At 34.1% G+C, this 23,218-nt stretch overlaps 2 protein-coding genes and 1 non-coding gene across 4 annotated transcripts in view; all 3 read right to left on the bottom strand.

The window, feature by feature from the left end:
- LOC25497813 (zinc finger protein 511) overlaps positions 1-23,218 on the bottom strand; it is a 65,682-nt gene that overhangs the window by 4,641 nt on the left and 37,823 nt on the right. The gene's annotated exons all lie outside the window — the stretch shown is intronic.
- On the bottom strand, positions 1,640-17,044 carry LOC25497809 (transcription initiation factor TFIID subunit 2). 2 transcript variants are annotated; one of them, XM_039827619.1, is made up of 25 exons: positions 16,607-17,044; positions 16,037-16,400; positions 15,177-15,322; positions 14,993-15,059; positions 13,418-13,617; positions 13,162-13,315; positions 12,522-12,606; positions 12,308-12,399; positions 11,674-11,799; positions 11,486-11,539; positions 9,709-9,777; positions 9,380-9,477; positions 8,932-9,276; positions 8,765-8,855; positions 7,913-8,038; positions 7,769-7,825; positions 7,182-7,261; positions 7,054-7,096; positions 5,838-5,924; positions 5,538-5,627; positions 5,104-5,162; positions 4,926-5,016; positions 4,681-4,846; positions 3,668-3,851; positions 1,640-3,117 (listed from the first exon to the last, which is right to left on the bottom strand). In XM_039827619.1, the coding sequence occupies exons 1-25, from the start codon at positions 16,720-16,722 to the stop codon at positions 1,929-1,931; spliced, it is 4,179 nt and encodes a 1,392-aa protein (XP_039683553.1). In that variant the 5' UTR covers positions 16,723-17,044; the 3' UTR covers positions 1,640-1,928. The 2 variants fall into 2 exon arrangements, with proteins under 2 accessions (XP_039683553.1, XP_039683554.1); XM_039827620.1 differs by having other exon boundaries at positions 8,765-8,852.
- Positions 14,009-14,081, bottom strand: TRNAF-GAA (transfer RNA phenylalanine (anticodon GAA)). Its single transcript has one exon. It is a non-coding gene; the product is annotated as a tRNA-Phe (tRNA).

Raw genomic sequence — 23,218 nt, 5'->3', positions numbered from 1 at the left:
ATTTTAGAACACACAGAACAGGATGCAGTATGTCTTGCATTATATACTATGGTGCTTCAAGAAAATCACGATACACAGTGGTTTTGTTAACTCTTCGTGATTCCAAATATGCACTACTATAACACCCATCAATTTTTGTTTTTATGCATAAATGATTATATATAAAGTAAACATTTTTGAGAAAGAAAGGTCTTTCACTGAGAAGCATGTAGAATAACAGAAAACTATAACCAGAACTGAAAATCCATCACAGACTGTTCTCAAAGGCTAATAATCGCAACGGCTTCTATCAAATATCATCTGAGATTTGAGTAAAGCCTAACAGTGCCTTAAATTATCATGCTTTATTCTAATGTCTATTTTTTTGTTTGTCATAACAGTCTAATTCAGAGGGACAAGGGACCCTTGTAATCCGGAGTCTAGCCGATAGGTAAGTAAAATCTAGTAAAGGATTGTTCCAGCTAGGATTCAAATTCGGATATTCTTAATCGATTGACTTTAACCGAAGCTCATTAACCATTTGACCCAAATCACATGGTTCCTTATTCTAATGCCTATTGAATATTATGTATCATATATATCTAAGTAATGAGTTTTTAAAAAGATCCGTGATCACAGCCAATACAGCCTCGATCGCGATTATGTCGCAGCCTATTATTTAAAACCCTGAACATGACAACATTTTTAAACCAAGTTGTTTATTAAGCTTAGCATTTGAAAATCAGATATTATCATTCATGCTTTAATCAATAACCGTGGCTCAAAAACTATTAACAATATAAAGCAAATAAACTAAGGTCAAAGAAACCTTATAAAATAAAAAGAATAAGTAACAATTCACATTAAGAAAAAGCACAAAATAAGAAAGAAATAAAAAAAAGAAGATAAAATAAGTACCTGTTTGACAAGAAGTTTTCATTTGAGGTTACCGATGGCGAAGAAGGGTGAATCGGGTTTCCAAAACGGAAACTCTGAATCCGAATTCTGAGTTTCCACATCCATCGTTAGTTCATCAAGCGAGGACAATGAAAAGAAGTGATTGTAAACATAGAATATAGTTTTGAAAAGAAGTGATTGTCATAGGAGGATGAACATGTAACAGTAGCCAGTTTATTGTAACTTGCAACAGTGACTGAAATTTGTTTATATTATTTTGCTTATAATAGTGACTGATATATCAACTTGTAACCTCCCATATACAAAGACAATTCTGCTTAGATAGGAATCTCATAACCCCCTTTATCTCAAAAAATTATTTCCTAAGATACACAATGCTTAATCTATACAATAAAATCATATTATCAACAATCACTAAGTTCAGATTTAGCCGAAATGTTTGAAGTCTTTTACCTCGTTTGTGCCTACTAAATGATAAGTACACCTGTCACTGCTCATAATAAAGGGGGAAATGTTATTTATAAATCTCACTTTTGAGTATATTGGAATAACCGGTGCCATTCATTCTGAAAATTTACATATTGTTACCGACTTTTAGAGAAATGATATTTGTAGTTTGTACAACCATTTTCTTACAACTTTGAAACAACTTTCTCTCTCATACTCATGTGATGTTGTTATCATTTCTCTTCATTTTTCTCTCTCCATTGTTTTTGACCAATAAAAAGAAAGAAAAACAAAGTTGTCAACAAAGTTAAACCCACTAGATTTGATATTACAATTTTAAAGTACAATACAACAAAATTGTAAATTTACAACTGATGAATAGTTACAAATTTACAACCATAATCAAGACATCGCTTCAGTCACAATTTGAATACTATACGATTGAAATTGCAATCACATAGCTCTAAAACCAGAATAAAGAACTAGCAACAAATAAAGCTCAAAGAATATCATACTATGCCGGATATTCAAAATAAAACTACAACCCAGAAAATGCGAAGGGCGTCATTTCCTTCATAAATTCTCTATGACTTGCTGAGCATTCGATTTTTAATTTTAATTCGAATTTTGGGTGCACCTGATGTACCTTCGGGTGGCACCGGTTTGGGATCAACCCTTCCGATTTCTGATACAGAATTATAACAACTGGGTTCAACAGATTTCAGCTGTTTTGCATCATTAACTTCAGGCTCCTCTTTCTTACATGACAAGTCTATGGAGGATCTTTTTGCTTCATTACTTAGCAGTTTTGCCAATTCTTTTTCCTTCCGTTTTTTCTCTTTCTTCAATCGTTTTCGCTCCAAATATTCTGGGTCATTTTGCTGTCCCTTGTGACTTTCGCGTTTACGTTTCTTATCCTTATCTTTGTGTTTATGTTTCCCGCGAGCAGGAACTTCTTTGCCACATGATTCTCCAGCTTGATCAAATCTAGTAACTGAAAGTGTTTGAAGGCTGGCAAATCGTCGTGCATCAACATCTATATTGTTATCTTGAATAATACTAGACGGTGAAGGATCTTCAGGCTGAACTTGAGAGTAAACTACACTTGAATCGGCAGTGCATTGGAGTTCTTTGACCAATTCATCACCATCACTCAAAATCTTTGCACTACCGATGCTGGCAGTCATGCGGGAACCAGGATCGTAACAAGAATTAACTTCCTCAATATTATGATTACTAATGCTAACAGTCTCGGCAAAATTCCTCTGAGGTGCATCTACTGAAACTGAACTGCTAGCTCCGTGATCAGTTTCATTACGACCACCTAAAGAACGTTCAACCAGTTGATTATCAGTATCAGCCCTACTGGTGGCAGAAGATTGTTTAACCTTGATTTTGAATAGCCTTTTTCTTTCATGGCTATTGGATACAGTATCTGTTTCCTTGGAAATTTCATTGGGAGCTTCAATTGGTGCTTCAGGGGGCAATCCTGTTAAGTCCTCTTTGGAAGTCTCCAGGGGCACATCCTTTAGAACTTCGACATGTACTTCTTTGGGAGCTTCAACAGTTTGGTCCTTAGGAGCTTCATTAAGTGCATCCCTTAAACCCTCAGTTATGATCAAATCTTGTGTAAGGTTTTGGGTGGAACTTGGCAGTTCCAAAGGTTTACTGTCGGAATCAATAACAAATAGGTTCCTCTGATAGTTAGATGCACCCGTAAGACTCATATGTAATGTTCTACTTTCTCTGGGAATTCCATGTAGAGTTGGGGGTCTGCAACATCATAATGGACTTTTAGTAAAACAAACGCACAAAAATTTATAGTAGGAAAGTATAAATTGATACAAACAGTAAATTAATATATTTTATGATTTCCTATCAAACAAAATTATCAAATTTCAAATACACCCCCCAGAAAAATAAATGGTCATGAAAATATTTCCCAAAAAGACCCTGCTAAGAAGTACCAAACCTAAAAATACCACAAAAATATCCCCTTCCAAATTAATTGATTAGGCTATCAAAATTACTCAAACAGCTGAAGGAAATTCTCAACAATATTTACATTCCATTGATTTGAATGGACTACAAGAATAGAATAGACAAAGTACATGTTAGTAAATAGGTGAATAAAAACGTAGGCAGGACCCAAAACATAGTTTATGAAAATTTCACAATAAACTCTTTTCTAGTGAAGGCTACAAATGAAACAGCTGGTGAATAAAAAAAACCATAAACAACTGCCTCAGGTACATACAATATTCACACAACAGGTTAACAAATTGGTGAGGTAGCTTTCATTTCAACAAAGAGAACATTCTACCTTTTTGCCAGTATTTGTAATATGCAGAATAAATAGTGACGAAGAAAGACATTGTTAAATGCCATACGCCCTTCCAGTAAACTTAGCAACGAGACAAGAGTTTGGCTTGTAATTTCATCATTTGAATTCAAACCATCTCTCATCTGGCATAGCTTCATAACATGGGTGGCCAGTTTTAACTTGCCTGCAATAAAGGAATGTAAATTTAAATTGCATTTAATCATGGGGAAAACAAAAATGAAAAGAAAAAGTATATTGAGACAGAAGAAGGAATCTTGCACAAGATATAGTGAGTATAGTGAGTATGTGATTTACATATAATAGAGGGTAAACTAAATGGAAGTATAGTGAAGCAGAAGAGTGATTTTTGCACAGGTTAAGGGTAAACCAAAGTTGATAATGAAAGTACACAACAAAAGAGTTGATAATGGAGGGTAAACTAAATGGAAGTATAGTGAAGCAAAAGAGTGATTTTTGCACAGGTTACGGTAAGGGTAAACCAAAGTTGATAATGAAAGTACACAACAAAAGAGTGACTGTTGCACAAGATGTAGAGTATGTTCCTTGCATATAATCAAGGGGAAATCAATGATGAAAATGAAAGGAAAAACTAGAGTCAGAAAAGCGATTTTTGCACAATATATAGTTTGAATTTGCAACATTGAAAACCCAGACAATCATGAATCATGTGATCAGATATAAAATCCCCCGTGCATATTAAGTAGTAACCGATCTTCTGGCTCAATTAATTGAAATTTGTAAAACCAATATTCAAAAAGATTTAACCAATAATTGAATATTAACCATCCAAAACCAAACTTTAGACAAACTAAGAATATTTTGAAACCAGTCCAACTTTAGCTAGGTTCTGATAGATGGTTTTAATTTCACCAACTCTATATCAGTCCAACTTTAGCTAGGTTTTTATAGATGGATATCCTTTCACCAATTTTAAACCATTTTCTAGATTGCCAAACAACATCATAATCCTTTCTAGGGAAATCATTCACAACCTCTTAAGGAAGGCTCCTCCTCAACATATTTGGTAAATAAAAGAAGTGCGGAATCAATGCCCTTGCAGTGGAATTCGAGATCAAGGAGTGCTCTGCTTGCTTCAATTCGAACTTGCCAAATCGCTTTTTGGTCTCGAAAAGGCTTTACAAGTTCATATACGCGATCCTGTAGTGAAGCTTTGGTGTTAGATATGTTCATTACAACCTTTGGACGGCAGTATGATACTAAATAAGAAAGCACCTACAAGAGGAATGAATCCTGCAAGCTTTAGGGCAATCTGGGCCAACGTCCGTATACAACTGACAGTCAAGACTCCATTGTAGCTTGGCATGAGACTAGCAGACAAAAATCAGAGATGTCAAATTTAGTTACAATTTAAATTGATAGATCTACCATACATAGTAGGGAAATTATCATTTTACCTATCAAATTGTAAAAGCCGGTCAATGCGCTTGAGGAGTGATGACAATAGGAGAATACTCTGTCATTAGTTTAATCAGACAGGAGCTTAATTATCAAAATGAGGATTTAAAAAAGATTATGATAAAGGAAGTGAGATCCATTTCAATGGTAACTATAAATTAACCGTTATTAAAATATGTACTCCAAAACAAAAAATGTTTGCATGGTTGTTACATAAATGGATATTTCACAGCTTAAAATCGAACATTTTACAAAGACGTTTGTCAACTCCCAAATCGCGAAACTTTAAATTCAATAGCTGCTGTTTTGATTAATTATTAGATACTTAAGGAACCAAGATCAGGAAATCTAAGACGCGAGACATGAAAGACTCAGAACGCTAAAATGATTCATGCATGTAATCTTGAGATCAGACGGAGAAAAGTCCACAAACCTGTTGCCCAAACTCAAACTCGCCAATTGATTGGACCAATGCAGCAAGCCAAAACACATCTGAGTAAGGGTTCCCAGTGTTGTCATTGTACTGTAAAAAACAGGAGGAGAAAAATGACGTGAGACATAAAGCTATTAATTGAGTATTTCATGGATCCATGGTGGCTATAGTAAATAAAGCTGAAAGGCAAGACATAGTTGCATAATATACAATTAATATTACATTCTATACCAAAAGTTTTATATAAAAATTACAAAAATCATAAACAAAATTGCATCTAAAAATTAGACAAGCAAAAACCTTCAATAGCTGTAAAACAAATTCGATAGCTTCTCTTGGACTTTTCTTGTCAGCGGCTCTAATCGTAGCTACAGCGTGTGGAATGGCCTATTAACAGTGAATTATTAAACAAAAAATAAGTTGCAACGTGTAAAAGAAAATATGAAACTGGTTATTATATTATCTAAACACAGGCAGAATACATATATCCCATCAGAATTATCATAGAATGCACAGAGATTAGTGATAAGATAAAAGCAGATTTGCACATTCAATATTCCCATTCCCAAATTTTCAAGTCACCGAGTCTCTGTTATCTTAGATTGTTAAAATCTAAATTTCTTTGGGAGAACTATCAGATTAAAAAATAACATACTTTTGAGCACCTGAGATAATTTCAAAGAACAAGGAGATGATTTTAACTTTCATATCTCGTAAAAATAAACCATAAATCACACTTGCTTTCTAATGAATGGAGTAGCAAAACAAAATAATTAGTTCCATATCAATCCATAACCTTATTAAAGTATGTAAATCAAAATTATAAATTAAAATATGATCAATAAAAATGTATGCCAACAAACCAGCAGTTTAGGCTTAGAACCTAACTCATCCTCGTAAAACCCGTTTGTAATTGAGGACTACCCAAGCCTCATGAGCACTACATGATTGGAGAAACAGGTTATAGTTATTCTTGATGAAAAAAGGAGACTTTTTCCAACTTCACTAGGCAGACTTACATTCTACAATCATAAGTTGCAACTTACACCTAGGGGTTGTTTGGAAATTGGAAGAGCATATTTGATCTCACAACATAAGCACTTATATCGATATTTTGATACACCATGGTGTTGCGTGTTTACTTATTCTGAGGCCTTGAATTTAACATTTATAAGTTGAAACTTACGCCTGGGGATTGTTTGGAAATTGGAAGAGCTTATTTGATGTTATCTCATAACATAAGCACTTACATTAGTATGTAGGTACACCATGGTGTGGTTTGTCTGCTTATTCTCAGGCCTTACAACTCTAACAGATTGTCCTTTAGGTCAAAAGAATGTGGCACATGCCATTTGAGTAAAATGCTATATTTGAAAATAAAATAAAAAAATAAAATAAAAACATTATATAACCCCCAAAACATCAAAGATGATATGCAAATAGTGAAATCACAAACATACTTTCAACCACATCACACAAGGCATAATTTCATACACATCCTACCTCCTTGCCTTACCTCAAGAACGAAATACTCGGCAAAATCATGAAAATCATTTGGCCTGCCAGAAATATACAACAAAAATAGTCACTTCATGTTCTCAGAGTTAAATGAGAGAAACTGGATAAAAATTACAGCAGCCTTACTTTGGGAGTCCAATGTCAGGATCAAATCTTTGACTCTTGTAAAATTTCACCAAATGGAGTAGACCAGAAAAATCAGTTTCCTGCTAGACAATTAAATGAGGTCAAAATAAGCCCTGATGAAAAAAAAACATCACCACTTCTTATCAAGCTAAAAGACTAATTTATATTTTTGGTAGGAGGAATAACAAGTTTAACAAGAATTCAGATTTCATATTTCAATTAATCATATCCATGAAATATACTGATACTCATGCCATGCAACAGCTGGTAAAAAATTAGGCACAGGTGTTACCAATGAACTTGACTAACTAAAAAGTAGAATGAATTTCAGAGTTCTAAATGCAGCCACAGATTTTATATGCCATACTTAAAAAGATGCAACCTTCCAGTTGTTTATTCTACACAACTATTCTAATAAATTTGAAATAAGAAATGAATAATTTTTTATTAGGTATTATGATTAATACAATAGTGATTTCCAAGTTATCAAAGGTCGAATATTATATTAACAATTATTATACTAAAACCACATCTGATAACACTTCATGAAGTCATAATGCAATTAGAGTATCCTAGCATTTGAATACCTTGGATGCTAAATTTGCCAATGCAAATGCTGCTTCGATTCTTACTCTCCAGAAAGCCTTTAAATTAGGATCAAAACACATGATTTTAGTGTAAGATTTTAAAAGCAATTATTGAAATAATATACACTGCACAACGTGTCAAACCTTGGAGTCGGTAAGAAAACCGTTCAGGGCATTTACAACAGAAAATGATAGCTGGGGTGAGGCCTCAAGGGCTGCAATTGCTTGTGCTTGAGCAATAACATCTTTGTCCTTCTCTAATTGGTTAATCTAAAACAACATACCAACTCACTAGAATCAATAAATATCATCAATTATAAAGATTTAATTTAATTTAATTACAGAGATAAAAAATAATGATACCGACAAAATGAATGGGCATGATTGATATCTAACAAGGCCAAAAAAAAAAAAAAGACTAAAACACTGCATCAGTGCATGTTTTATGCAGTTGCCCAAAAACACGGTAAGGTTTAACCAAACAGACCAAAATAGTTCCTCAAAATTGACCATTCTCCTTGCAATAATTAGACTATCCGGGGGACTTAAAACCATACATAAAAAAAAAAAATATTCTTCCCCGACACAGTGGTGGGACCTTTTTTACATGGTATGTCAAACATCATCAGGCATGAGCACGCTCGCGCCCGCACACACACACACACACACACACACACACATATATATATATATATATATATATATATATATATATCAGTCACACAAAATTCCCGTGATTCAAACAGTAATTTTCACCATAGCTTTTTCAGTTCAGTTTTAATGATTAAATGACAGGTGAGACAGAGGTTGGAGACTAAAATTTTAGTCCTCATTTGATGAACCTCAACATCAAATCAAATATTCAGACAAGAAAAATAGTGAAGATATATAAGAAATTTTAATACAAGACGCAAAACTGAATAGTCCAGTAAAATGCAATGCCACAATACTCCAAAAAATCAACTGGCTGCGCCAATATAATAATCTCATCCTTACCCACATCTGAACTGGTTGATTAAAATGAACTTCAGCGAGGTACTCCATGTCAGGATCTGCTCTGATCCATAATAAAGGGGACTCGGTACTGCTATATGAAAGAGAAAAGTGTAAGAAACTCAACGACAACACAGCCAAATGATGACAAAAATGGGAAATTAACAAACCTGGAGCGAGTATCCACTGGAGGCACGTCGCCGTTGTCATCAGAGCCATCATGTTTTACACCTTTCTTTGATTTTGGAAGCCGTCTAGCAGCAAGCCTTGAGTGGCATTGAATTTCCAAAAGCTGCCATGCTTCTCCAGCCATCGGTAGAATAGGATGGTCATACATACCATCAAGTTCATACACCCGGATACTCATCATACCAGGCCAGCCAGAATCTCCGTCTCGATTTTCACTATCTGGATTAATATCAAGAACGGCTGTACTTGAAGTCTGCAATGCTGTGCATCCTCTCAACACAGCTAATTCAACGATATTCTTTCGTTTGTTATAGGAAAACCCCATTCTTAGCAGCAGCAATAAGGAAAACATTAGAACATGAACACGGAAAAGCATTCATAAAATGAAATAGAAGAAGAATGACAAGCAACTCCTTATTTATTTCACACCTTAAATCAGGACATCCACAAGAACTGACCCAACGGGGGAAGAAATCTTTAAGAAAAGGACGTTCAAGATTCCCAACCTTGTTAGCAAAATGTCGAAACTGCAAATTAAAACAACATCCATTAGGATATGCTTATCCAAATACTGCATGGAAGAAGAAGATACTCTTGCATTTCTCTGTTTTAGTGAGATTTTGCAAGGAGTCAAGTATAGCTTTAGGCATCAATTGCAATAAAAAAAAAAAATTTACAGCTTTATATTCACAAGATGATTTAAAAAAAGCCAAGAGTGGGTAACTATTCCAGAATTTAAAGGACAAGAAGCCAAATACCTCCTTAGTACTAAGTGTTTTTACGCAACGTGTTTTATCTTGAGCCCGAGTAACTATAGCTTGCAAAATCTACAGACAAAATAAACAGAATCACAATTAATAATAGTCAAATTCTTCTTTCGAGCACATAACTTCCAAAAGGAGGGGGAAAACTTGCATGTAATCAGATCCTAAGAGAAACACGGCAGAAGGATTATGCAACATCATGAATAATAGGAAAAAGTGTGAAATGCAAGAGACCGCTAGAAATATCTCAATGTTTACTGCAACCTATGCTAATCAATCTGCAAATTTCGGAATATATGCGCAAAAGCAAGCTCACTAGACTCCACAACTATGCTTTGATATCCGTGGGATGTACCAGACAACAATAGTTCATGCTTAAAATTTTATGCTTTAATTACTAACAAGAACCCCCACTAACTTATCATCAAATCACCTTTTCTTTTAATTTCAGTGGACAGGCACGGTCAATGTTTTCAAAAGAATGTCATTGAATCGATGAAGAGAAAGTCGCAAGGTTTTTAAGGTCCAACCACGATTATAAGATTTTAAGGTCCAACCACAATTATAAGAGCTACAGTATACTATGCAATACTTGACAATCAATAATCAAATAATAAAATATAATGTACATATGTTGAGTGTGTGATAGAATAATAGGAAAAAAAATTGAAATACATAGAATTATTAAAAAAAATATATACAAAACTAAAATATTTGTATTGGTAATTATATAATCTATGCTAGTCTAAAACAGAAACTTAACCAATTACCATGACCTCAAAATAATAGTGGAGCACCATATAGCAAAACCATGTTGATCTGAAGATTTCAAAGTGATGTTCTTTATTTAAAAATGTTAAATTCATCTTAAAATATCAATATATATAAATAAAAATAAAAAATAATAATTATGCTAGGTTTAATATTTTACAGGAACTTAGATGGGTAAGAAAACATAATTCTATTTCTACCCACAAGACTTAATCTTGAGTGGTGCCAAATCTCGAGTGAAGACCGTATGAAAAGTCATTTAATACATAATAAAATGAGAAGTGAGAACATTATCTATCACTGTATGTGTGTTTATATATATAAACACAATAGATTATACAAATATGATTTCAGCACATGGGTTAATGCTTTCCAGACAGAAACTCCACAATAACTTTTTCGCTTATCATCAAATTTTCAGAACTGGATTGGTCAGAAGCCTTATCAAACATACCCTAAAATGGAAAGGGTGAACAGACCGAGAGAGAACATACAGGAAAGCAAATACCAGAAAAACAACAAGAAAACCAATACTTCGTCTAATAGAAAAAACAAATACTCCCTCCGTCCCTATATCTAAGCACCCATTTGACTTTATTTTTGTCCCTCAATGTAAACCCCTTTTCAAATTACTAGATGCATTTATTATGTTTTTCCTAAACATACCCCTAATTAATACTACTAATTTGTCTTGCAATATGAAAAGTCAAATTTAATACACATACAAACAAAGGATAATTTGGTAATATTAACACACAAAATAGACACATTAATTACACTAACAACTTATCTTAAGAAATGTGAAAAAAGCAAAGGGAGGTTACATACAGGGACAGAGGGAGTAAATACCATTGACCGAAACAGCAAAAAGACAAATCAAAACACATCTAGGTATACTAAATAATCAAGAACTCTTACTAAATAATCAAAACACATCTAGGTATACTAAACACATCTAGGAAGAAGAAAGAGAAACAGTGTAAATGTCAAGAACTCTTACTCTGCGGAAAGATTCAGGACCCATTTGCTTTTCCAACATCTGAACAACTGCCACCTGAACAAAGTAAGGTTTAAAAAGTGAGGAAGATAAAGAACGATGTAATTCAATACTAAACGAGGAAATATATCCACATGTTGTTTTTTTGCTATCTAATTAAAAGGGGGGAAAAGGAAAGGAAAAGAACATACAGACTTCCATGCTCTTATTCTTCCGTATAAACCAATGCACTGTGTTCCATATAAATCCTTACACGAAGCTGGACAGCTCAAAATTGTTGCTCCACTATCATCAGCTTTGCAAACAGCACAATTTGCCTGCAGATTGATTTATGAGCATAAAGAAAAATGTAATTAGAATAATAACTTCTGCAGACTTAAACTCGGAAGATAATGCTCTGCTGCTTCAACCTAGAATGACATTAACCAACCAAGTTTAACTGGCCTAACAAAGAGCATAATAGATCAAATAAAAAATGAAATTCAACAAGCATATGCAACAAGTAGGAAAATGTAATGAGGATTTGAAATTTAATCAAAAAAGTAGTAGTAGAAAATTAATGAATCAAAACAAACAGCAGAGAAGTAAAAGCCAATTGTGCTTGATTTTTTAGATTTCAAATCAGCACCTATAAAACCAAAAGCCAACCAGGCGCAGTATTTACAAGTCATGCATGACAACTCCTAAGAGTGACTCCCCGATTGCAATGGTGGCACGACAGATGTTCACAGCCATAAAGTGCACATTACCATAATTTGTAACAACCTAATGATAGATGAGTAAACCTTCACATTTATCATATTAACCCAAAAATAAAAAACAAACCTTGTATCTCTGGTATCGTGCCTCATTATTACCCAAATGCTTCTTAATAAAAAAATCTGCCAAGCAACCAGCTAGCCCTTCCAAGAGCCACTCTGCAGCATAGAAATAAGCATCCCCCAACCATGTTAGAGGAATAACAATTTCTGCAGAACTTGCAAAAAATCGGATTAAAGCAATAAATTAAGCAGTGGAACAATATCTCATGCCAAGTTACCATCATTTGTTGACTCCGGAGTAATATATACACCAAACCACTGTCTTGCAAGGGCGTAAGCAAGTTTTACCCTAGTATCAATAGTCTGTCACAAAAAACACTATAAATTAGTTACTTGCTTAGCATTTAGTTGGCAAAGCAGAAAAATCATAGGCAAAAATCCCATTAAAAAAAAAACTGGTTCATTATCCACTAAGGCTTTGTTTGGGAGTGTAGAGGAGAGGGGAAGGGAGGGCTTTGGAGGGTGGAAAATATAGGGGGAAAATGAGAAATCTTTCACGTGTTTTGAAAGAGAACTTTTTTCTAGAATGAAAATTAATGCTTATGATTAATATATTTATAATTTTGCGAATATTATAACAACATAGATTAAATTTGAAGAATTCATATAAACCCTCCAAAACCCCTCAAAACCCTCCTCCAATACCATTTTTTATTTCCCCCAAATGAGAAGGATTTTGTATTATGAAACAAAAATAAACCCCCCCAAAGCCCTCCCCCTCCAATGTCCTCTATTTATTCCATTTGCTCCTTCCTTTTTTCCAAAGCCCTCCCTTGTCCTCCAAACTCGCAAACAAAGCCTAAGGAAAAATTTGATAAAAAAAGTAGAAACGTAAAGGAATTTAAACAATGAACTGACCTGGTCAATAACCTTCTCATCATACAAAACTTGAGAACTAAAGATACTCATAGAGGCTCCTAAACTCAATGATGAAACTACCATCTCAGGCTCTACAAAGACTTGCGTATACGAGTCAAATGGGAAATCTACAGAAAGATAATCCTTATAGCAGCTGTTCACGAATAAAAGTCCAAATATCCAATTGTTAGACAATTTTAAGATAAGATTACTAACTATTTCAAGCTAGTAAAATTGCAATTATCACATGTCAAACCTGAAGGCGCTATGGAAGAACTCCACTGTATGCCGCATTTTAGCCAGATTAGGTGGCAAACACATATGTGATATGAGGCCAAATTGGTGATCGGGCAGAACTTCAAACGGGGCAACAGCCAATGATATCCACCTTGCAGAAACTGGAACATCTAATTTATAGACATATGTTTTCCGAGGAGGATTGTCCTTGCTTAAGACCTGAAAAGGAGAGATGATTCAAGCAAATACAAATTCAAATCAGCGATGCATATAAAATATACAGTGAAAATTTTATTAGAGACAAAAGGAGGTAATTGGAGGAAATGAATACCGTAAAAACAGAAAAACAAAAACCATAATAGATAAGGGCATCATACATAGTTTACATCTCATTGCATGTAGACAACAATATCAGCCGATCAACTAAAACATAAATAAAATAAAAAATCTTTTCCAGCATGGGCAGAAGCCATCCTTTCCTTTTGTTCATGACATGGAAGTAAAAGATAGAGTGGGAAGCTGCTTGAAAGTTTCGCAACACCTAAATGTACTTTTCAAAATTACGAGCTAAATAATACAAGCCAAATCCAACATGCGACCTAGAGATGCACGCGGTGAGCATGGATCGAACATGCGACCTTCAGATCTTCAATCTGACGCTCTCCCAACTAAGCTATCACCGCTAATTAAGCACCACTGGCCAGAAACTAAAACCCGGCCGTGGTATGGCAGAGGTGTACCAACTAACAAAAATGAACAAATTGACTGTGCTAAGTTGATATCAATATATGGCTGACCGAGAGCAACCCCGCAAATCTGCACCCGCCCCAAATTGAAACTCAGGCCATAACATGTCAGAGTAGAGTTGAATCAAAAAAGGGTATTTTTGGGATGAGGCTTATCATCCCAAACAAAAAAGAAAAATGAGAAGCAGGAAAAGAAGACAAAAAAAGGAGGGTGAAGTCTGCATCAAATAGACAGATAGGGAGGGAGATATGTTCAAAGAAAGTCTCCTCCATGCTTAAACCTCAAATATTTTACATAGTAATCCACAACATCCAGTAACATCATATAAATGAAAAGGAGATAGCATTCCAAATTGTACGACATTCCTACTTCTGGTCTTGCGTGTGAATTATAAGAAAAATGAGAAGCAGGGAAAGAAGACAAGGAGGGTGAAGTCTGCATCAAATAGACAAATACAGGGAGGGAGAGATGTTCAAAGAAAGTATCCTCCATGCTTAAACCTCAAATATTTTACAGAGTAATCCACAACATCTAGTAGCATCATATAAATGAAAAGGAGATAGCATTCCAAATTGTACGACATTCCTACTTCTGGTCTTGTGCGTGAATTATAAATAAATAAATAAATAGGTTTGAAAACTACAATATTCAGTATCCAGTATTCACTATACGAAACAAAGTCATAGCATCACATTTGTTCTGCCAGACATCTCAAAAGCTTCGGTAAAAAACATCAAAAGAAAGTAATCAATAATCACCATAGGAAGGAAATATCATCAGCATTTTAAAAATGTCTCACATGCTATCAAATTAAAATTTCAGAACACTTGATATCATTCATTTCTACCTGGTACAACAAGCTTCCAGTACTGACAGCCACAAGGTTGTGTGCTACAGTGAACTCCAAGTCATAGCTGAACATGAACAACACAAGAAAAACAATTCAATCTCGCGCAGTACGTATGATAAATATTGTTATTACTATAAAATGTGAGCATGCACACACAAATGAAGTGTTAAACATTCCATACCAGCATTGCTGTATATTGTCATCTATACAGGGGAACCAACACCTTGCCCTCCTTATCTGATTATCGGTGTGAAGAACACTGTCTCTGAAGTGAACTCCCGTCTCTGCCTTTTCTATGCTATAGTTAATACGAACCAGTCTCACATTCTGCACCCAACATCAACCTACATGAGAAAACACAAATAGTAAACCTCACCACAACACCTCATTCCTCACACTTAACCACCCCGTCTTCTAAAATGGTTTCACACTATCCCCCCAATTAAAAACAATATCCAATTTTTTCCTATGAGTGAGCGTTTAGCAAGTATGCATTTCAAAAAGCCAAACTAGGTGGACTCTCATAAAGGGTCATGCTAACAAGTGGCCCTAAAAAATGAAAATAGTTGATGAGTTTTATGTAGAACAAGTTACTTGTTAAAGTTTCAATGTGCTGACTATATTATTCCCAAGATAAAATTTCCTTTTTAGATTTCTCTAATGCACTTGTTAGCATTTCCCTATCCTAAGTCATAAATAAAATTCATTTAACAATGTGATGATGCGAGGGAAATTAAAGCAGGAGATAATGCTAATAAATCAAGCTGTAACCACGGACTTAGGTTCATACGTGATTCAAACTGAAATTACCTATGCACTACAAAGAGTCTATTTACTTTCAAAGATTGATTAAAAATTACAAACATATGTACACGTATTATTGATGAATTCGGGATATTGGAATTCAGTCTGTCTAATTACATATATATCATCATAATATAAAACTCAGCTGCCATGTTTAGGGTTTTGTTTTTTAAATGGCGCTGTATTTAGAGTTCACGAGTCTACTAAAACAAAACTCTCATAAACAGCAACTATAACCTGCTTAGGAGGCTCGGCAGCGGCTGCGGAATGAAACCCATTTTCAGTAACAGGTTGCTCCTTCTCATGCTCCTTCTGCTGTTGTTCAGTTTCAGTCTTGGAAGGTTTAAAGCAATTAATTAACAAATTTGGCACAAGCTCCTTCTCCAAAGAAGACAAATACACTGACACAGCAGCATCAGCAGCAGAGCTAGGTGAAGTAACCGAACTCCATCTCTTTTCATCGTCGTTCTGAGAATACTGATGAGGATAATACTCAAACTCCGTAGGTTCACCATCAACCCATACACTCTCAATCCCTAAATTCTCCGCATGTAAACCTACTATCCCAATTTCAGGTACCGCAATTTTCAATTCAGTGTACCTGAAATTTCAACAAAAATTAATCAATTAAACCAGTAATAATGATAATAATCGTAATAATCATAAACAAAAAATGCAAATCCTTGATTTGAATTAGGTTATCTAGAATTCGAACAGAATCAATCACGGTAATGATGAGGCCTAATTTGCAATATAATTCAAAGAAAATGCAAAATTTGAAGTGAGTGTAAGAAATGAAAAACGAACCCGTAAACTAAGCGTTTATCCATGTCGATTGAGAGACAGAGCTTTTGGTGTTGAACGACGGCGCCGGAGTTTTCTGGCTTTGGGTCTTCGGGCTTGGGCTTGCGAGGTTTCGCCATGGTGATGTGAGAAAAATATAGCTTCCGAAACGTACGAAATTTAGTAAATATCGTAAAGGCAGATGTAGTAGGGGTTGCAAACCAGACGGAACAAAACTAGGTTTTGGAAGATACGGCACTCAAAGTTGTAGAGCTGGTCGTCTTTCATATCGAGCCACTGAAGCAGCGCGTCGGGCTATAATCGGGCACTTCCATCGTGCTATGAGCGGACAATTCCGAAAAAATGGTAAGATATGGGTAAGAGTTTTCGCAGATATCCCTATTACCGGGAGCGAATCGAAGAAGAGAATGATTGATTTCACTATCTGTGTGATTCTTTTTGTTGGTGATGCATTATTTATAGAGAAGCTTGCACGGTAAGGGCGTGTTTGGATGATGACGGTCTTGTGTTTCTTTGTGCCCTACTTTTCTTGCCAACTCAGCAAAATAGCTTTTCTTGCCAAATGAAATGAAATGCTCAACAAATTTTACCAAAATTAATTTAATTTAGTTACAATTTAAAAATGCCGAAATTGTTAGGCCGGATATCATGACCGGAGTTCGAATCCTAGTACGTTCACGTGTCAGTTTATAATGGTTTTGTCATTTCGTCTATCTAAAAAAAAATGTTAATTTCAGTTTTTATTTTTACATAAATGTTATGCATGAAGTTTTTGTACTTTTTTTAAGGGGGTGAAACTTTGAGTAAAAACTAGAAATAATAAATTAATTAATTAAAGAGTAAACTATTAAATGAAGAGGTTTAGCTATAACATAAATCACAATCAAATGTGCTTAATTGCTTTGTGGTTGACATGTTTGATTTACACATGTCAATTTTCTTAAAAAAGTCTTCCTAATGTGTTTTAAGAGCGATGTCTAATCTTTGAATCTTGTAATGGTTTAAGGGTGCGTTTGATTTGCTAAAAAATGAAGAATAGGACATAACAACTCTAGTTGTCCAATGTTTGATTTGCAAAACTGTTTCAGGTACGGGACAAACTAGAGGCAAGGGACAGGACAAAAACTCATATTTTTGTCCCTCACCAAACCACATCACAACTTTTTGTCCCACACACAAGTTGTCTAAAATACCAAAATAGCATTTTGTCCCTCAAAAATCGTATAAAGCAAAAAATTACTCAATGCCATAAAAAATTTGTCCTGTGCTGTTCTGCCTTGTGTTGTACTGTTTTATCTTGTACTGTTCTGTCCAGTACTTGCTGTTTTACAAACCAAACACACCCTAAGTTTCTACTTTGAAAAAGTCTCGATGTTTAACAAAAGATAACCTCTAAGAAATAGTCCATGACTCGGTTTTATAAGTTGATGTTGTTCCTAGTTTTTTCAACAATGTAGAGTTTACTTTCGGGCAAGTTCATATTTACTCCATTTAAGTTTGTTTTGTTTACTACCTATGCATAGATGTGTGACATGTGACAAATAAAAATACAAAAGTTGTGATTAAAAATATTGATTTATTTAATAAAAAGGAAAACATACACTCTTTCTTCCTTGAACTTTGGTTTCATCTTCTTCCCCATGGTTACTTCTCCCTCTTCCTGTCACAAAAGTTATCAAAAAATTGTTGTACAAATATCATTTCTTTTAATCTCGTAACAAGACTATTAAAGTTGTTATTTTTGATGAAATAGTACGATCTTTAATTTTATTTGACTTTTTTTTTTTTTTACAATATTATTTTAGACACATCAAAATCTTAATACCAGATCTCCCTCTAGATGTGTGCCGACCATAGTGAATCGTATGAACACTCTATAGGTTGAAGAGGAAGGTATGTTAAGTTATATAATCAACAACCTTATATCTCTTATCTCTTATCTCTTATTTATTAAAGTTAACCCGGACGCTAACTGTTGCCCAAATTTTAACATAAATTTTATGCTTATTTTTACTGTATTACCCCTGTTTAATTAAACCTATTGAATTTAGTTAATTTAATCAAAATCTTATTTTCAAACGAAGAGACCTCTTATCTCTTATTTATTAAAGTTAACCCCGACGCTAACCGTTTCATCGTATAATCGTTGCTTCTATTTTCAACTCATCGTTGCTACTTTGTTTTTACTAAACGGAGTCCATCCTATAACAGCTTCCTCCTATTTTGTTTCCCTGCTCCTACTTTGTTTGCAAGATAAACAATAACAAATATATACTACTAAATCTTGAGGTGTGGTGGTACTTAAAATTTTTAGAAATTGAAACTTTAGAATATAATTGTTCTTGAATGTATGATTTAGGATATCTCTATCACCCCTAATTTCCCAAACGTTGTTGGCTTCTACTTGGAAATAAGAATAAAACTTACTGATCAATTCAATATGCTATATTTATTATTATAAAAAAATATGAGTGGATGATAAGAAAAAAGAGAACATGAGTGGACCTTTAATTAAAAAAATAAAATTTAGTAAGAGGAAAAAAATAAAATTTAGATACAAAGTGGACTTGAGCTGAAAATTACTAACTAGAATGAAACATGTAAAGATAACAAACTTAACAGAAAAACAAACTAACCTAACTAACACGCAAGCAAGAGGAAAAAGTGAAACATGCTAATGAACAAACCTTAGTATAAACAATTCTAATTGGGACAGATATGATATGGGTTGGAGCTAAGATTCAATAGAAATTTACCCTACTTTGTGTTTTATCCTTACAGATATGTTTGAATTAGTGATACGTCGTTGAATGAAGTGAAATATTAATTATAGGATTCCATATATGTACTAGAAAGAAGATTACACTTCACAAGAATGTAAACTTTTGATCTAGTGTTTGTTAGAGTACATTAAAAAGAAAGAAGATTACACTTCACATGAATCATATTGTTGTGAATTACACTCCCCCATCATATCAGTTATGATTGATTTACAATGTATAGTTGAAAATGGCATCAAGGAATTGCATTTGAATTTTCCTACAGGTTTCCAAACAGGGTTGGCATTAAGTTGCCTTCTTCATTTTCTTGCGTTCTGAAATGGTATGAACCCTTTTATAAGAACAGAGAATAACAAAATAACAATGGATGTGATGGAACCTTGTACTGATATGATTAATTGAGTGAATAGAACAAGAATTGTTTAATGTAAATTAAGCAAAAGAGGACAGAATCCTTTTAGGGAAAAAGCAGGAAAAGTGCAGTAGAAAATCTGCAAGAGCAGTACAAGGAAAAAAGGAAATAATGCAGAATTCAGAGTCTCAGAGAGAGAGGCCTTGAGCTGTCATATTCCACACTCTCTCCTAGTGAAAGTCACTCTATTTAATCAAATTTTTTGTTATGCTTTCTTTCTCTGTTGCTCCTTCTTAGTCCCTTGATTTTTTTTTTTTTGAACAATCTTCTTAGCCCCTTGATGATAGGAGGATCACACACCATCTGTCCTCTAGACCCATGTGCTTCAACTGGATTATTCCCCCTTGTCTTATTCTTTTTAGTAATTCCCTCAATTACCTTAGTAGTAAATTCATCAATTAATTCACCCTTCTCATTCATAACAATGCTTCCCCCATTAAAACTAGCCTTGTCTTCAAGGCTGAGTGATGGATATTTGAGATGTAAGGGAGCCCGATCCATCCAAGTTGCATCCAAAAGAGCATACAGTTCACACTGAGGTTGAGGATCTTCCTTGTCAACAGAAGGTTGACTACTTGAGGTGCTAACCTTTCTATCATGTTCATTGCCTTTTGATGTTTGAAGAGCTTCATTGTCAACAGGAGGTTGACTACTTGAGGTGCTAACCTTTTTGTCATGTTCATTGCCTTTTGATGTTTGAAGAGCTTCATTGTCATGTTCATTGCCTTTTGATGTTTGAAGAGCTTCATTGTCAGCAGCAGGTTGACTACTTGAGGTGCTAATCTTTCTGTCATGTTCATTGCCTTCTTCTGATGGTTGAGAATCTTCATTGTCAACAAGAGGTTGACTACTTGAGGTGCTAACCTTTTTGTCATGTTCATTGCCTTTTGATGTTTGAAGAGCTTCATTGTCAACAGCAGGTTGACTACTTGAGGTGCTAATCTTTCTGTCATGTTCATTGCCTTCTTCTGATGGTTGAGAATCTTTATTGTCACCAAGAGGTTGACTACTTGAGGTGCTAACCTTTCTGACATGTTCATTGCCTTATGATGGTGTATCCTCTGAAAAGTGAAATACTAACTAGTTAAAAAAATAAAAAAAAATCCTAGTTAACTTAGCTAGCTGCAGTAACAGAATTCAAATATACCATTAACCAATGGACACAAACAATTTTTCTGTACTAGGGAAACGAGATAATATGCAACACTTTTTACATGAGTTTATAATATACTTATATGATTTGTGTGATTTATATGATTTATTTTGATGAGTGATATTTTGTTATGTTATATGTTGATATTTATTAGTATAATATAAATGTTATTTGATTTAGAAATATATATGTTATTTGATTTATGAATATAATATATGTCATTTGATTTAGAAATACATATGTTATTTGATTTAGAAAATGAATATATGTTATTTGGTTTAGAAATATAAATGTTATTTGATTTAGAAATAAATGTGATTTGTTATAGAAATAAATGTTATTTATCATAGAAATATATATAATCTGTTATAGAAATATGTATGATTTGTTGTAGAAATATATATAATCTGTTATAGAAATATATATGATTTGTTGTAGAAATATATGTCATTTGCTATGGAAATATAAATGATTTGTTATGGAAATATATATATATATATATATATATATATATGTTATAGAGGTATATTTGTTATTTATTATTGTTATAGAAATATTATATATATATATATATATATATATATATATATATATATATATATTGGGATAGAATATTAAGATTTGGATTTAAGAGAAAAATAAGTAGGTTAAAGATTTATATAAATAGAAAAGACCTAGTTTAGAAAAACATAACGTACGTACGACTGTTTTTGGAGAAAAGGGAGAAAAAGCCAAGAGAAGGGAGAAGACCTATGAAAGCTGCGATTTTCACATTCTAAGGTAAGGGTGAGACTAACTTTGCAATTCTATTAAGTATGTGAATCAACAGTTACATTTAACATGGATTAGGATGAGTTTATGAGGAATCAGAACTTAGGTCAAATTGAGAGAATTGATGATTAAACGATGAAAACTTGTTAAAAAGATGTAGAAACTGTCCTTAGACATTAGATAATGATTATGATGAATTCTGGAATCGAAATTAGGCTTAAAACCATGAGAGTTGATGATTTTTATGAAAAACTGCACTTCTGCCTGAGCCGACATTCATCGCTCGCCTCTCGAGGGATGAACCTCGCCATAGCGAGTGATGAGCTTCATCGCTCGCCTCGCGAGACATACCCTGCAGCTCGACATAGCGAGCAGTTCACTCGCCATAGCGAGTGTGACCAGTGAGTCAACCTGATTTTTGTAGTTTTGTCCCTTAAGTTGATCCTTAAATGATTTTGAGTGCTTGAATATGTATAATAATGATTAGGCAAGTTTTTAGATGGAGATTGGACCTGAGAAAGTTGAAAAGTGGATTTTTGAGTGAAAAATGTCAAAGTTCCCGAGAGCACCATTTATTTGTTCGCCAAGGCGAGCAGCTTACTCGCCAAGGCGAAAAGCCATTTTCCTGAACTCGCCATAGCGAGTAATATCCCTCGCCTCGCGAACACATCCAGAATTGAGTGCTTTTGAGGAGTTTGAGACTTGAGTTGCTTGGATTGGTTAGAATTGAACCTTAGGTACATGGTGTGACCTATTAAAGATAAGGATTGTGAATTGTGAAGCTATATTGAAATGCTAAGTGTTTATAATGTGATTTATTGATTGATTGCATTACTTGAATTATTATTGAATGATCAGGAAGTTGTTGAAAATGAATTGATATTAAGCTGTTGATATGATCTGATTATGCTGTTATTGTTATTTAACTAAGTTGCATGAGTTGTTGTTGATTATCATTTGATATTGTTATATCTTGAGATGTTTACGTGTCGCCTATGTTGCTGTTGTTGGTTATGTGAAATACTTATATGCCTTATGTGGAAGATGTATGATGTTTAAGTTGTTGATACTTCATAATAATATTGTTATGTTGTGAATTGCTTGTGCTGCTTTTGTTGCTGTTATGAACTGCTAAGTTGTTTGTAATGTGATTTAATGATTAAATGCATTACTCGAAATATTATTGAATTATATTAGGAGCTTTGTCCTCCGCACGATTATTAGTATGAATAAGTTGATGATGAACTCCAAATTATTGGATGTATAAGTGATATGTTGATTACGGTGATTTGTTGATAAGAGTCCATGCATTAGCATTCATTGAGCTTTGTCCTCACCACGTTTAGGAGCTTTGTCCTCCGCACGTTTAGGAGCTTTGTCCTCCGCACGATTAAAGTATATTAATACTTATGATGACGATTGGTACCACATGCATATAAGTGTCTAAGTTGCATTGTCGCATTTGTCGAGTCAAAGTCGTTGTTGATGAATTATCATCC

The sequence above is a fragment of the Medicago truncatula genome, chromosome 7 (assembly GCF_003473485.1).
Source record: "Medicago truncatula cultivar Jemalong A17 chromosome 7, MtrunA17r5.0-ANR, whole genome shotgun sequence".
Taxonomy (NCBI): domain Eukaryota; kingdom Viridiplantae; phylum Streptophyta; class Magnoliopsida; order Fabales; family Fabaceae; genus Medicago; species Medicago truncatula.
This window is presented reverse-complemented; position numbering and strand designations above follow the sequence as displayed.